This window comes from Lichenostomus cassidix, chromosome 27 (genome assembly GCF_008360975.1).
Source record: "Lichenostomus cassidix isolate B80296 chromosome 27, HeHo_3.0, whole genome shotgun sequence".
Classification (NCBI taxonomy): domain Eukaryota; kingdom Metazoa; phylum Chordata; class Aves; order Passeriformes; family Meliphagidae; genus Lichenostomus; species Lichenostomus cassidix.
The window spans coordinates 3,664,715-3,680,101 of record NC_139507.1 but is presented as its reverse complement, the minus strand read 5'-3'; the positions used below and the strand labels follow the sequence as shown (position 1 = coordinate 3,680,101).

The following is a 15,387-nucleotide window of genomic DNA, read 5'->3' as shown; positions in this document are numbered from 1 at the left end:
GTGATTCCGGCATTGTGATGCAGAGGCGGTCGGGGCACCAGCTGCTCCTGCCCGGGTGTTTATTGTTACCTAGAGACGCCCCTGGCTCCCGCCCAGCTCCCCCCAGCCCCGCACGATGCAAAATTTATAGCGCGGCGGGTCCCGCGTTAACTCTCTGCCTCCCGGGCGGGGGGCGGCGGGGGAGGCGGCGGGAGCCCACCGGGATGGGCACGGCCGGGGGGCAGCGGCTGGCGTGGGACAGGCAATGCCAGGACGGGCGGTGTCGCATCGGGTGATGCCAGGCTGCACCGTGCCATATCGAGCCGTATCATGTCATGCCACCGCGCCGTGCCATGCCGTGCCACCGGAGCCCCAGGCCTGCAGCACAGCATTCCCTGCGGAGTCCGTATCCATGGCACGGCTAATCCTCCGGCCGGGCAGGGAGCCAGCCCGTCCCCGGTGCCCGCCGGCTGCCAGCCCGGCTGCTGGAGAGGACACGGCCCCGGTGCCCCCTGCCCCGGCCGGGCGGTGCCAGCCCAGCGCTGGGGGTCCCTGGGGGCTCAGCGCCAGCCTGGCCACTCCAGCCCTGCAGAAACCGCCGGACAGGGGACAAGAGGATCCCTACGTGTCCCAGATTGTCACCAGGTGGGCAGAGGGGACACGGCAGAGGGGAGATGCCGGGCACTGAGGGCTCTCAGCTCGGGCATCCACTCCGTGCCGCGTGTCCTCCTCCTTTCCGCTGTGGCACAGCGCGGCACAGCCCGGCAGGGAACGGCTCAGCACGGCTCTGTGCCGCACGGAATGGCACAGCGTGGAACGGCTCACCGCGGAAAGGCACACGAGGTGCCATCTGCCCCCGCGTGACCCTGACCCCGCTGCCACTCCCTGCATGTCAGCGACCAGCCCTGGTGACACCGCTGTCGCCGTCACCTGCCCCCAGCCCCAGCCGAGCACCGCGACACCGGGGGCCACCGGGAGCCGGGACCCCGCCGTGTCCCCCCGCCGTGTCCCCCCGCCACAGCGCCCGCTCCCCCCCCTCCGCTCCCTCCACCTCTCAGCAAGTTTTTTATGTGATTACAGGCACTGCATGGTAATTAGTGCTAAACTCATTTGCACAACTACAGTTAATTGGCTACAACAATTAATTAATGTGTTGGAAATTTGGCACTGGAAAAAAAAAAGAGAAAAGAAAAAAAAGTTTGTCATCAGAGGGGAAGAAGGGGGGAGTTGGGGGGATGCACCCACCTGCACCCACCTGCAGCCCTGGTTCTTCCCCGAAGTTTCCCCCAGAGCTGCAGTTCCTGCCCTGCTCTGTGCTTTGTTTTCCTTTTTTCCCTTCTTTTCCATTTTTCCCCCTTTTTTTGTTGTTTTTTCATTTCTCCCCCTTTTTTCCTGTTTTCCTGCTTTCTTTCACCCCTTTTCCCATTTTTTTTTTGCAACTTAAGCAAACTCATTTCCCTGATAAAATACAGCATGACTAATGACTGAAGCATGTAAAAATCATTGGGAAAATGTCCTTGGAAGACGAATGCATTTTCAGCAGAATAATTAACTTAATTAACAAATTCACATGCATATTCATCAGGCTATTAATGTCTTCTCAGCTCAGCTTGACGAACATTGCGGTAATAACCATCTCATTTGCATATTGCATTCTACTGCTATCCAAAAAAAAAAAAAAAAAGGAAAAAAAAAATAGGGAAAGAGGTGGATGCACACGCGTGTGCTCCGCTCGGCGCTCCCGGGGGACGGGTGGTGGGTGGGGTGTGTGTCCCGGGGAGGGTCCGTGCCTCGTGTGCCGGGGTCCGCGTGCCGGCGCGGAGCGGAGCGGCGGGAGGCGCGAGGCCACGGCGCCGTGCCGGTACCCGCCGCTCCCGGCCCCGGCATCTGCGGCAGGCGGCGCGGAGCGGGCGCGGAGGGGGAGAAGGACCCGTAGCAGCTGTCGGCCTAATTCGGCAAACGTGCTGCTCGTGGGCGGCTTAGAAAAACAGATTAGGCGCCTGCGACAGGCACTGATTCCTGACATACGCTCGGGGTCTGCGTCTTCATCGGTGGAGAGTGGAGGAGGGAGGGTGAGGAGGGTGGTGGGGTGGTGGGGAGGGTGGGGGTGAAGGGGGTGGTGGGAGGGATTGGGGTGATGGGGAGGATGGGGATGGTGGGAGTGATGGGGTGAAGGAGGTGATGGGGAGGATGGGGTGAAGGGGATGACTGAGGTGAAGGGAATGATTGAGGTGATGGGGAGGAACGGGATGAAGAGGATGATGGGGAGGATGGGGAGGATGGGAGTGATGGGGGTGATGGAGTGCAGGAGATGGTGGGGATGAAGGGAATGATTGAGGTGATGGGGAGAATGGGGATGACTGGGATGATGAGGAAGATGGGGATGAAGGGAGGATGGGGGCGAACGGGATGGTGGGGGTGATGGAGTGAAGGAGATGGTGGGGATGAAGGGAATGATTGAGGTGATGGGGAGAATGGGGATGACTGGGATGATGAGGAGGATGGGGATGAAGAGGATTATGGGGGTGATGGAGATGATTGAGGTGATGGGGAGGAAGGGGATGATTGGGATGATGAGGAGGATGGGATGAAGGGGATTATGGGGGTGATGGGGATGATGGGAATGATTTGGGTGATGGGGAGGAAGAGGATGATTGGGATGATGGGGATGAGGGGGAGGATGGGAATGATGGGACGGAATGAATGATTGAGGTGATGGGGAGGAAGGGGATGATGGGGGTGACGGGGATGATGGGAATAATTTGGGTGATGGGGGTGAAGGAGATAAAGGGATTGATGGAGGCGATGGAGAGGAAGGGGATGATTGGGATGATGGGGATGAGGGGGAGGATGGGGTTGATGGGGTGAAGGGGATGATGGGATGAAAGGAATGATTGAGGTGATGGAGAGGAAGGGGATGATGGGGATGATGGGGATGATTGGGATGATGGGGATGATGAGAAGGATGGGGATGAAGGGAATGAAGGAAGTGATGGGGATGAAGGTGATGAAGAGGGGGATTAGGATGAAGGGGATAATGAAGATGTTGGGGATTATGGGGAAAATGGGGATGACGGGGAGGGAGGTTATGGGTAGGATGGGGAGATGAGGGTGAAGGGGATGATGGAGAGGATGAGGATGAAGAGGATGAAGGGGATGAGTGGCATGGTGGGATGATGGGGGTGATGGGGATGAAGGGAAAGGTGAGGATGATGAAGGTGATGGAGGTGATTGGGATGAAGGGGGTGATGGGGATGAAAGGAATGATGAGGATGATGAGGTTGATGGAGGTAATGAGGATGAAGGTAATGTTGGGGACGAAGGGAAAGATGGGGATGATGGGGATGAAGGTTGTGATGCAGATGATGGGTTTGAAGGTGATGACGAGGATGAAGGTTGCGATGGGGTGATAGAGTTGAAGGTGGTTATGGGAATGATGAGGGTGATGGGGATGAAGGGGATGATGAGGGTGATGAGGATGAAGGGGATGATGGGGGTGATGGGGATGATGGAGAGGACGGGAGTGAAGGGGGTGATGGGGAGGATGAGGATGAAGGGAATGATGAAGCAGGTGATGAAGGCCATGAGGATGAAGGACATGAAAGAGATGATAGGAAGGATAGGGGTAACGGGACAGAGTGGACTATGAGGATGAGGAGGACCAATGGGATGAAGGAGATGAAGAGGGTGATGAGGGTGGTGGAGATATCAGACAAATCCTGTCCCCAAGGAGAGCCTGCTGTCCCTCCCCATTGGCTCCTCCCATCCCTGCCACACCCTGCTTGGCTCCACCCACACACGGATGTACACACACACACACACACAGACACACACATGTCACCCACATGGCACACGAGTGTGGATGGATGGATGGATGGATGGATGGATGGATGGATGGATGACGGATGCACAGAGGGATGGATGGATGGATGGATGGATGGATGGATGGATGGATGGATGGAGATGCATGGATGGATGGATGGATGGATGGACGGACAGGTGACATACAGGAAGGGGACAGACAGAAGAGCAGCCAGGTGGCAAGTGGGTGGCTGAACAGAGAGACACACAGGGTTGGACAGACAGATGGACATGACAGCTTTCCTCGGCCAGGAGCCCTGCTCTGTCTGTGAGTACCACCCTAGAGAGGGGACAGAGCCTGCTTGGTGGCACCCAGCGCCTGCAGGGGGACATGGGGCTGTGACCCTGGGGTCAGGCTGGGCCCCCAGCACTGGGCTGGGACACTGAGGCAGGTCACTAACACTCCCAGTGTCCCCATCACTGGGGGGCCACCAAGGACCACCCGGCCTCCAGGGATGGGCACAGGCCTCAGCCAATCCCCACCCAGGGCTTGTGCTGGCAGCCAATCCCCTGCCAGGGCTGGTGCTCCTGACCAATCACAGCCTGCCCTGGATTTGGTCCCACCCACCCTGGGTATATAAACCGCTGCCCGAGCTGTACCTGAGGGTCCTTGGGGTGTCCTGTGTCCCCCTGTGGTCCCTCCAGGGCCTTCCCCCTCATCATGCCCATGTCCCTCCCCACCATGGCAGTGAATGGAGGGGCTCAGGATCCAAACCCCCTTGTCCTGGGGGTGGGAGTGCCCCCAGCCCCTTAGCTGTGCCTGGGTGTCCCCACATATGGAGGGGACACAGCCCAGTGCCACCATCCCTGTCCCCAAGAACCTCTGTGGTGTCACCGGGCTCCTGGGACATGGCGGGGGCAGGAGGTGGGTCACCAGCACTCCCTGAGGTGGGAGAGGGGACATTGGGGTTGAGGCCACCTCATGTCTGCTCATGGCTGCGAGGTGCCACCAGCCCCCCCCGTCTATCCCCGTGACCACACCGGGGGACATCCCCGTGGAGAAATGGGGAAGCAACGGGTAAACTGAGGCACAGGTCACCTGGGGTCACCACAGGGCCAAGGGAACAAAGCCACCGCCCATCATATCCCCAGGACTCCACAGACATCCCTGGCTGCTCACACCTGGAAACCTCCCCCCGGCGGTTCCCAAAATGGGGGGAATCCACGGGCAAGGGGGGGCGCGGACCCCTCGGGGGGGCGGCGGGGCCAAGGTCGGGTGAAGGGCGCCGGCGGAGGGGCGGGGGAAGCTGCGGGCGCTCCGTGCCAGCTGTATCCGGAGAAAGGCAAATAATTCAGCGGCACCAACCGGAGAGGAACCAGCCCGCGGAGCCACGTGCCAAAATACCAGCAGTAAAGTAGTTAAATGGATCCAGCGCGGGAGCGAGGAGCTGCGAGAGCGCTTGGGCCCCCATCCAAAGGAGTTAATGTCCCACAGTATGATCGATTAGTTGTCAGACGTGATTTCAAACCAATACAAGATGAATGGCATCATTTTCCTTCCCTCGGTTTCGGCGGAATTAAGAAGCCATTAGCTAACACAAATTTTTGGCAACTTTAATAAAAAAAAAAAAGGGGAAAAAAGAAAGAAAAGCTCCAGTGTACGTTTTTGTAGCGAACGCTCCCCGAGGTAACGGCCGGGGTGGGAATGTCACCCCGTGTGGCACTCGGATGGCAGCCGCGGGGCTCCTGGTGACAGTGACCGTGGTGGCGGCGCTGCCAATGCCATGCCTACCAGCGGAGATGCCAACAGAGCGCTCGCTTCCAGCCAGAGCCACACACCAGGGTGTCCTGCCCGGCTCGCGGTGTCACACGTGTGACGAGCCGGGGGTCTCGGCGGCGGTGGCGGGGGGCTTTGTGGCGGGGTGGCAGCGCCAGGCAGGGGCGGCCACGCGGGGACTCGTCAAGGACAAACGGCGCACAAGCTGCTCCTGCCCGCGTGCCCGCAGGCGCGGGGCCGCCGTGCCAGCCCAGCCGTGGCCATTACGGCTCCGTGCGCCAGCTGCGGCCGCCCGATCCCCCTGTCCCCGGGGACGGCAGGGGGGGCTTGGGCACCGTGCCACCGCCCGGGCACCGGGGCAGAGCCACGGCACGCGGCGCCGGAGGGGTGGCGGGGTCAGGCAGGGTGATGGGGAGCGCGGGTTTGGTGGCCGAGGGCGGAGACCCCACCCTGGACCCCGACTTTAAGGGGTGGGACGATCCCATGACTCCCCAGGGATCCCCCAGAGACCCCCAGTTTTGTCACCTCTGTCGTGAAAGGACGACCTGGAGGGCAGAGCTGGGCCACAGCCACTCCCCCGCCGCCGGCTTTCGCTGCCGGATCGCCGGATTTTAGGCACCAAATGGGGTTGAATTAGGATTATTATCACAGCTGCTCTAAATGTAATTAGTTTTGCGCAGAACTTGTTTGCTTTCCCGGGATTACGGCACAATCCTGCCGCCCTGCCCGGCGCGAACTTGGGGAAGGTTTTAATCACTCTAATAACGCCGGTGCTGGGTTAATGTGATGATTCCAAAGGTGTGCTTTTCAATCACATTTAACAAAAAGATTTATACTCGGGGTAAAATTCAATTAGGAGCGTGCGGGAGGGCTGGGACAGCCGGGACACTGCTCATCACCGGTGGCAGGACCTCAGCTCCGGTCCTGCCGCTGTCACCACGCCCAGGTGTGCCCATCCTGGGTGTCCTGCCGGGACCTGATGGATCCTATCGCCCCATCCTGGAGTGCAGCTGGATGGAAATGAGGTCCAGCATGATGTGAAGTCACCCACGCGCTGTCCCCAACCCCTTCCCGCGTCCCCTCCAGCCGCAGGAAAGGTGTTTTGGAGGGTTGGTCTCTCCCTCCCTGAGGCATCGTCCGGCGCTGCTGTCCCGGGGGCATCGGGATGAGCTCCAGGCGGATGGGATCCAGCTGCCAGCAGCAGCACGAGCAGGGACAGTGGCCCGGACCCGGGGCTGCGGGAGGGGACCGGGGGCTCCCGTGCCCGGCACAGACTCCGGCGAGCCCAGGCGAGCCAGAGCTGCCAAGAGAAATGGGCAGATTATGGGATGAACGCAGGCCAAGGCAGGGCTGGGATGCAGCCGCCGTAAATCAGCTTTTAAGTAGCAACAAAATGGACATTTCCCATATGAAATGAGCCACCGGCTGCCACGGAGAGGGGGGAGCGGGACCTCGGCCCGGGGACACCGGGACAGGGTGGGACACTCAGGCCAGGGCTCCAGAGGGGCTGTGGGGGTGAGCTGGAGCCCAGGATGGGGAAGGGAAGGGAAGGGAAGGGAAGGGAAGGGAAGGGAAGGGAAGGGAAGGGAAGGGAAGGGAAGGGAAGGGAAGGGAAGGGAAGGGAAGGGAAGGGAAGGGAAGGGAAGGGAAGGGAAGGGAAGGGGAGGGGGCCGGGCTGCTGTGGGGTGCTCAGGTGGGCACCACCTGCTCTCCAACGCTCCCAGCCAGAGCTGGCCTGGTGTCTGCTGGATCCAACCTCCCCCTCTGCCCCTGCCTGGGTTTTGCCCGTTTTCTCCCCTTGGGGCCCAGCAGGGGCTGGGGGGCAGGTTCCCAGCTCCCCACAAACCTTGGGGCTGCAGACCCCGGGCTGCTCACAGAGCCGGGGCTACCAGGTGCCCCCGGGCCTGGGTGCCTCCCTTCCCTCGGGTACCACCTGCCCCTCAGTGCTCTCTCCCCTGCCAGCCCTGCCCGTGCCCCACCGGCATGCAGAGCCCTCTCCTCACCCCCTCGCTGTCTCCCACCACCCCTCCAACCCCGTGCCCAGTGTGGGAATGGGGTCAGGGCTCGGTGGGGCACGGGGTAAATGGGGCTGCGACTGGCGGGGACACGGTGGGGACAGACACAGGTGGGGACACTGCCCAGCCGTGCCAAGGCCCTCCTGGCCCCGCAGCCCTCGAGGCCGGGCCGTGGCCCCGGGCGGAGCTGCCGGCAGTGCCGCATTCCGGAGAAGCCGCCTCCGCCGGCGGCCGGTGCCAGCAGGCGCTGGCAGGTTCGGAGCTTCGCAGCGATTCCAGGCACAGATGTCCTTGTTTTAACTCCTCTGCGATGGAGCCTGGCAGACCGGGCGGGGGAGGGGGCGGCCCTGCAGCCCCCGGGGCGGCGGGGACCGTTGCCAGCCCGGCCCGCCCCGGCCGCGGCTCCGGGGACCGCCGGGACCCCCTGGTTCCCCACGGGGGGCTGCGTCCCGGGGTCCCCATGGCACAAAAAAGGGGACAACCCCCCCTCTTGGCCCCCCACTTCCCTCTCGGTCCCCCACATCCCTCCCGACCCCCGGGCAGCCCCCTGCCCCCGGAGCGGGGCCGCCTCCGCAGCGCGGCGAGCGCCGGGCGCCGGGAGCCTCCGGTTTTTTATGGTATCTGCAATTTTGGCAGAAATCTGTCTTTAATTTAGCTGTCCATATAAAAATCCGCACTGTATAATAATGAACAGATGCCATGAAATTTAAACTGAAGCAATGACTCCTCCTCCCCCCCCCCGGCTGGCACTCGCCGGTGGCAGCGGCGACCCGGAGCTGGCGCTCGCCCCGCGCCCCCGCCGCGCTCCGCCGGGCAGGGAGAGGGGCCGGGCCAGGGGCACCGGGGGCACCGCGGGCACCGGGGTGATTGTGGGGGGGAGACAACCACCCCCATCTCATCCTGCTCCGAAACAGCGGGGCTGTGTCGGGGCGAGCCGCCACCGCCAGGTCCCCTCGGTGCTGGCCGCGCTCCGCTCCCCCCGGCGCAGCCGTGCGGGGTCCCGGTAGCTCCCCGGACCCCCCCAACCCACCCGAGGTGAATTTGATCCCACGGTCGCACCAAACGCTCGCAGAGCCCGGCGGGGCGGCGGCTCCCGACCTCCCGCTTCCCTCCCCGAGAGCCGCCGGGCATCGGGGCCGCCGGGCGGGAGGGCTGGGCACCGGACCGGGCACCGGAGCTGGGAACCGGGCCGGGCTTCGGAGCCTCACACCGCGGCTGGGTTTGGGAGCCGGGCACCAGGACCGGGCACCGGAACCTAGTACCGAGGCCGGGCACCGGAGCTTTGCAACGAAACCGTTCACGGGCACCGTGCACCAACACCTTCCACCGGAGCTTAGGACCGGAGCTGTTCTCCGGAGCTTTACACCGGGGCCGTGCACCGAGTGCGGGGCCGCATTGCGGGGCCGGGCCCTGCCGGAGCAGCCGGGCCGGTTCCCGCATCTTCCGCGGGGCCGGGCGGGCACCGGGGAAACAAAAATCCCGACAATTGAACATAAACCTCAGCCTCGCCACCGGGCCCGGCACCCCCTGGCATAGCCGGCCCCGGGAGCAGATGTCGGCTGCCCCCCCGCAGCCCCCGGGCCCCCGCGTCCCCCTCCTCCCCTCCGCGGGGGCATCCGCCCTTCGCCGCCGCTGCTCCGGGCCGCGGCCCCGGTGCCGCTGCTTGCGGGTGACGGCGGAAGGGTCGCGCACTGACAGCCTCGGCCCCACGGAGCCTCCGTCCGGCCCCATCGATTCCCCCCGCGTCCCCCTGGGGCTTTTTCCCCCGAGAAACGAGTCCCGGGAGGATGTTGGGGCCAGAGCCGTCGGAAGAGGATGCACTGCTTTGCGGAGAGCGGCGAGTGCCGGGGCCCGACCGGGGGGTCCGGGGCCGCTGCAGGGGCTCGTGGGGCCGTGGCGAATCCGTTCCCCGGCCCGGGCCCGACTCCTCGCCACCGGTGGCTCTGGGACCGGACCCAGAACGCCGGGGACGCGCTGTATCCGGTCCCGGTTTGCAGCTCTAGCGCGTCACGGCCCGACCCTAAACCGGCCCGGTTTATCCCCAAAAGCCTCGGGGCTGCGGGGTGAGGGTACCGGACACCTCTCCCGGGAGGAAAAGGGTGGCTCCGTGCCCGCAGCCCCTATGTGGCCCCGGCACACGATAGTCCTGCGGGGAACAGACCCCCGCGACCCTCGTGGCCAGAGAGACCGGGAGCCCAGTGCCCGACCCTGCCCGGTGCCGGCGTCCGTCGGGTGGCCATGAGCCCCGGTGGCGCGGACGGCAAATAAATTGACGCCCGTTAAGAGGCCAGGGAGCTCGTTCAGCACCGCCGCAGCGGACAGCTCCGCGCCTGGCACCGGCACCGCGCCGCGCTCCCGGGGGCTTCACCGGGCATCGGCACCGGACATCGGGCACCGGCACTGGCACCGTATCGGGGCTGCCCGGGCTCCCATGGGCATCGGCTCCCTGAACCGGCACGGAGCTTCCGGGGCTTCAACGGGCACGGGCGCCGGGAACCGGCACAAGCATCGGCACTGGCACCGGCGCCTCGCCGGGCTCCCGGGGCTCCAACAGGCACCAGCATCGGCACTGGCACCGGCACCGGCACCGGGCACCGCGCCGAGGCTCCAGCGGGAACCAGCACCGGGAACCGGCACAAGCCCCGGGCACGGCGCCGGGAGCAGACCGACTTCCCGGGGCCGCCAGCGAGGAACCCGGCCTTGGCTACGGCCACCGCGCACCCTTCCCGAGGCCACCGGCACCGCGGCCCGGTGCCAGCCCCGGGCACCAAGCTCCGAGTTCCCGCTCCCAGGGGAGCGGAGCGGTGTCGCCGCCGGTGGACCGAGCCGGACCGCCGCTCCGGATCCCGGTGCCTTTATTGGTGAGGGGGGGACACCGCCTCCCCGGTCCCGGGGGGGACACCCTTGGGGCAGAGCCGCGTTATATCAGCGCCGCCGCCCCGCGGGCCGCGCATTCGGGCGGCGGGAGCGGCGGCGGCACCGCCGGGGGGGGTCTGCCCGGTGCCCCCGGTGCCCTCGGTGCCCCCGGGGCGGAAGGAAAGCGGCGAAGGCGGCGGAGTCAACATTGAATATTTATTAATCGCCGTCGAAGGACGCTCGGTAATTACAGCCTCGCCGCGATCGCACCGGCGGCGGCTCGTCACGGCCGACGAGTCCTGGCGGGGCCGGGACCGGGCGACGAGCGTCCAGCGGGGCCGGGGGGGGGCGGCCCCGGGAGGGAGGGGAGGGGGCCGGTGCATGCAGTACGGCCGGGCCCCCCGGCCCCGCGCCCCCGCTCTCCGCCGCCGCCGAGCAGTGTCCGGGCGGCGGGGACGGGGACCGGGAACCGGGACCGGGGAGCGGGAGCGGCGCCCGGCGCGGGGGGGTCTTGCATATCGTTGGCCATAAATATTTATTAATCGAAATGAAACGGAACGGAAACACGAAAGCACTTCTGGTGTCGGGCAGCGGGTCCCCTTTGCTACAACGGTTTGTGGGTTTTTGTTTCTTTTTCCCTTCTTTTTTTTTTTTTTTGTTTTTTTCCCGTTTTAGTTTTTTTTTTCCTAAAACTTTTTTCTTTCCTTTTTTACCCCCCATTTTTTCTTTTTTTTTTTTCCTTTTTTTTTTTTTTTTCGTTTTCAAAACATTTCTCAGAAATCCTCCTCCTCTCCTCCTCCCTGGTCTCTAAAAATGCTGGTTTCTCGAAGGTGGTGCGGGCAGGTTCCGACAAAAAAAAAAAATTCCCAAAAAACAAAGAAAACCCAACCAAAAAAAAAAAAGCATTATCGGCTTTCCGGCGTCTCCCGGCTGAAGGAATGCGGCAAACCGGGACGGAGACCCCCGGGCCGGGCGCCGCGGGGGGGGCGCAGCCCCGCCAGCCCCCCCGGAGCCCCGCTTGCATAGCTGCGGGCTGCGCTTCCCGGCTCCGCCAGCTCGGGAAAACCGGGGCGGCTCCGCTGGGGGGGGGTCAATTTTTTTTTTTAATTCTTATAATTATTTTTTTCCTTTTTTTTTCTTTTTTTTTTGTTTTTCCGTTTCAAGTTTTTTAAAACAGGTAAAAAACGTCCTGACACACGCGCTGCGAGGAGCTCCCGGGGCGGGGAGCGGGGCCGGGGCCCCCCCAAAGCAAAGTGCATCTCGGAGCGTCCGCCGGGCCGGGCCTCTTGCATAGATAGAAATTGGGGTTCGTTCCTCCCTGCGCCTCTTTATTGCTTCGGAAAGTTTCGCTCCACGCCGCAGCGCGGGCTCCTCTCGCTCCCACGGGCCGGGGCAGCGGGTGTCCAATGCCGGGGGGGTGCGGGGGGGTCGGGGTCAGGGCTGGGGAGGGGAGAAACGGCCCAAAATGGGGGTGGGAGGGGGGAAAAAAGAATTGAAAATAAATATATCAAATTGAATTGAAACGAATTAAAAATGAAACGAAGCGGCTCGACCCAGAGGGTCGCGCTGGGCACCGGGGGGGCTTCGGTGGGCTAGACGGGGGGGTCGGCCCGTGCGGGACATTCCCCCCCGGGAAAATAATAATAATAATAATGAAAATATAGTAATAATAATAATAGGAGTAGTAGTTATAGTCGTTATAATAGCTGTAATAGTTATTATAATAATAGCGATGATAGTAGCGATAATAACAAAATAGCTAAATAAATTATATCAAATCATAAATAAATAGCAATAAATAATGAAAATTTTTAAAATAACGAAATCGACAATAATAAAAAAATTAAGGAAAAGGGAAAATCCTCCCAAAAAAGCACTTTGTCCCCACGGGGCGCGGGGACCCGCCGCCGGGGCCGGGTCCCCATATTGCACCAAAGCCCACGGCGGAGCCCCGGGGGCCGATCCGCGGGGCCGCCGCGGGTGGGGGGTGTGTGGAGGGGGTTCGCCCCCCATCCCCGCCACCTCGGCGATGGGGAGGGGTGTCGGGGAGGGGGGTCAGTTGTGGAAGAAGGCGTTGAGCTCCTCGTACATGGGGCCCCGCTCGTGCGGGAGGTGCATGTCGTAGGGGAAGATGTTCTCGGAGTGGACGCCCCCGCGCATCCCCGCTGACCCGAAGACCAGGTTATGGGCGGCGGGGCGGGAGCCGGGCAGCGCCGAGTAGTGCATAGAGTAGTGGTAGCTTTTCTCGTGGTCGGGGGATGAAGAGTCCTGCTTGAGGGAGAAGTTGCCGTTGATGCAGAGCGGGGGGCTGAGGCCCCCGTCGTACTCCGAGCTGTTGTAGTCGGGGGAGGTGTTGCCGTAGAGGCTCTCGTAGGCGGAGGCGCAGTAGCCGTGTGTCCTCAGCCCGTGCGGCCCGGGGCCGGCGGCGGGCGGGCAGGGCGCCGCGGCCAGCCGCGAGCAGGGGTAGGGGTAGGGGTGCACGGCGAAGGAGGCGGCGTTGGGGCCGTGGAACCGACCCCCCTCCTGGCCCTGCTCCGTCAGGAAGTTGCGGGAGTTGAGCTGGAGACAGCCGGCCACCAGGTTGGTGGTGGGCTGGGACAGCCCCTTGCACAGAGTCTGCACGTAGGAGACCAGGTCGGGCCGCTTGCCCGAGCGCAGGATCTCGGAGAGAGCCCAGATGTAGTTCTTGGCCAAGCGGAGGGTCTCGATTTTGGAGAGTTTTTGGGTTTTGGAGTAGCAGGGAACCACCTTGCGCAGGTTGTCCAGGGCCGCGTTCAGGTCGTGCATCCGGTTCCTCTCCCGGGCGTTCGCTTTCTGCCGCCGCAGCTTGGACCGCTCCAGCCGCGCCTTCGTCATCTTCCTCTTCTTGGGGCCGCGCTTCTTGGGCCGCTCGCCCTCCGCCTCCTCCAGGCCTTCCTCCTCCTCCTCCTCCTCCTCCTCGTCCCCTCCTAGCTCCCCTTCCTCCTTGCTCTCTCCCAGCGAGCCCTCGGGCGGCTCCTCGGGGAGGGCGCAGCCCTTCCCCGCCCGCTCCTCCTTCTCGCTCCGGGCATCCTCCTCGCACTCCTCGGCCCAACCGGGGAATTTCGGGACTTCGGGGACCAGGCTGGGCTCGCTGAAAAGTCGCGTCAACATGGTGGCTGCAGCGGGGGGCAAAGAGCCAGGCGTTACCGGCGGCCCCGCCGCCCGCCCCCCCTCCCCCGCCCCGCTCCCACCCGCCGGGACCGGCGAAAACGAATTGGGCGCGGGGCCGCCCGCCGCTGCCCCCCGCCCCGGCTGCCCGACCCCGGGGCCACCGGGGCTCTCTCGGGGCGCGGCGATTCCCCCCATCTCAACCCCCCCCCAGCCCCACCGCCCGCGTCCCCGCGGCCGCCGCCCGCTCCCCGTTCCTGTTCCTCTGCACAACCCCCCGCGCCCCCCCGCTCTCTGCCCGCCCGATGCCACCCCCCCGGTGCCCCGAGGGCCGGGCCCGGTGTCGCCGGTCCCTCTTTGACGCCTCCAACTTTTCCCTGCCGCGGGAGCGGAGCGGCCCCGGCCGCGGCTCCGCCACCGCCGTCCCGGGGCCGGGAGGTCGAGGCGAGGCCGCCGCTCCCCCCCGCACCCCCAGGTACCCCCCGTACCCCCTCCGGCCCGGTCAGTCTCGCCCGGCTCCCCTCTCCCCGCCCCGGGGCTCCCCGCGGCCGCCGGAGCGCGGCCCGTAAAATGCGGCGGCACCAGCCGGGGGTGGCGGGGGGCTGCGGGGGCGGCCGGAGCCCCCCCGGGGGAGCGCGGGGGCCGCGGGCGGCGACGCTGCCGGGGGCGCCCCCGGGGCCGGGCGGCGCGGCGGGGCCGGGGCGGAGGGCACCGCCCGGGGCGGGGGCCGGGGGCGCCGCGGGGGAGCGGGGGGGCGGCTCCGCCAGGTCGGGCCCCCCCGGGGCGGCGGCGCGGCGGCTCCGCGCTGATTTCGTTGATGCCGCTCGGCCGCCGCTGCCCGCTCCGTCCCACCGGGACCGCGGCGCCCCGGGCGCGCCCAGGTTGGGGGGGGGGGGCGACCGGGAGCGGCGAAACCCCAACAACCCCCCTTGGGGGGGCTCCGGCGGGGGGAGAAAACCCCATCCGCGGGGCCGGCGGGGAGTGGGAGAACCGAGGGCCGGGGGAGAACGAAAGATGGGGGGAAAAAAGGGCGAGACGTGGCGGAGAAACAAAATCAACATGGAAGTTGCCTTTTCTCCATTCAAGTTTCCTCCGCTGCCCTCCCAACCCTCCACTTCTTACATAACTCACCTTCGGGCGGACCGCAGGAATTCTTATTTCATTGTTCCCAGCATCTTCTGGGAGCGGGACGCGGCTCCTTGAGGTGCTCCAGCCTCCTGCAGTCCTCTATCCAAAAGGAGGCGAGAGTGGCATCTCTACCCAGCAAAGGGGGTACCAGCTCTGCTGCCAGTGCCATATGGTTGGCACGTCATGCGCGAGAGCTATCACATGAGAGCTAATGATTGACATGCGCTTGCATTCAGGGAGATTTGTCTCTCTGGGGAAGGAGGACTCGCCATCTGTCACTCTGTACTCTAAAAAAAAAAAAAAAAAAAAAAAGCAAAAAAAAAAAAAACCTCTTCCAAATCTCCAGCTCTGCCTACACGCCGCAAAATGGGACCCGGGCGAGATGCAGGCGATGGCGGGGCCGGGAGGAACAATGGAGCCAGCGGGAAAACCGGCCATCCCGGCTGGGCCAAGCGTGGCGGGGACACAGGCGGGCGCTGGGGCGAGGGGGGAGATGCCACGGGGACCCTCGCTGGGAGCTGGCATCTGCGGCTCGCCGCAAAATGCCGCGGCTGCTCGCCCGGGTCCGTCCCCACCCTCAGCCGGCAGCCGAGCGGCGATGGCTGCGGTGGCGAGGGCCTGGCGCGGGCTGGGGGCTGCGGCCGGGCATGGCGGTGGTGGTGGCAGTGCCCAGTTTGGCCACACCGGTGCTGGCGGGGGGCT

At 64.4% G+C, this 15,387-nt stretch overlaps 1 protein-coding gene across 1 annotated transcript; it reads right to left on the bottom strand.

Moving 5' to 3' along the window:
- Nucleotides 1-10,630: 10,630 nt before the first annotated feature.
- NEUROD2 (neuronal differentiation 2) lies at nucleotides 10,631-14,927 on the bottom strand. Its single transcript, XM_085083555.1, has 2 exons — nucleotides 14,689-14,927; nucleotides 10,631-13,565 (listed from the first exon to the last, which is right to left on the bottom strand). Exon 2 carries the CDS (start codon nucleotides 13,558-13,560, stop codon nucleotides 12,484-12,486), a length of 1,077 nt encoding a protein of 358 aa, XP_084939681.1. The 5' UTR covers nucleotides 13,561-13,565; nucleotides 14,689-14,927; the 3' UTR covers nucleotides 10,631-12,483.
- Between the last annotated feature and the right edge of the window lie 460 nt (nucleotides 14,928-15,387).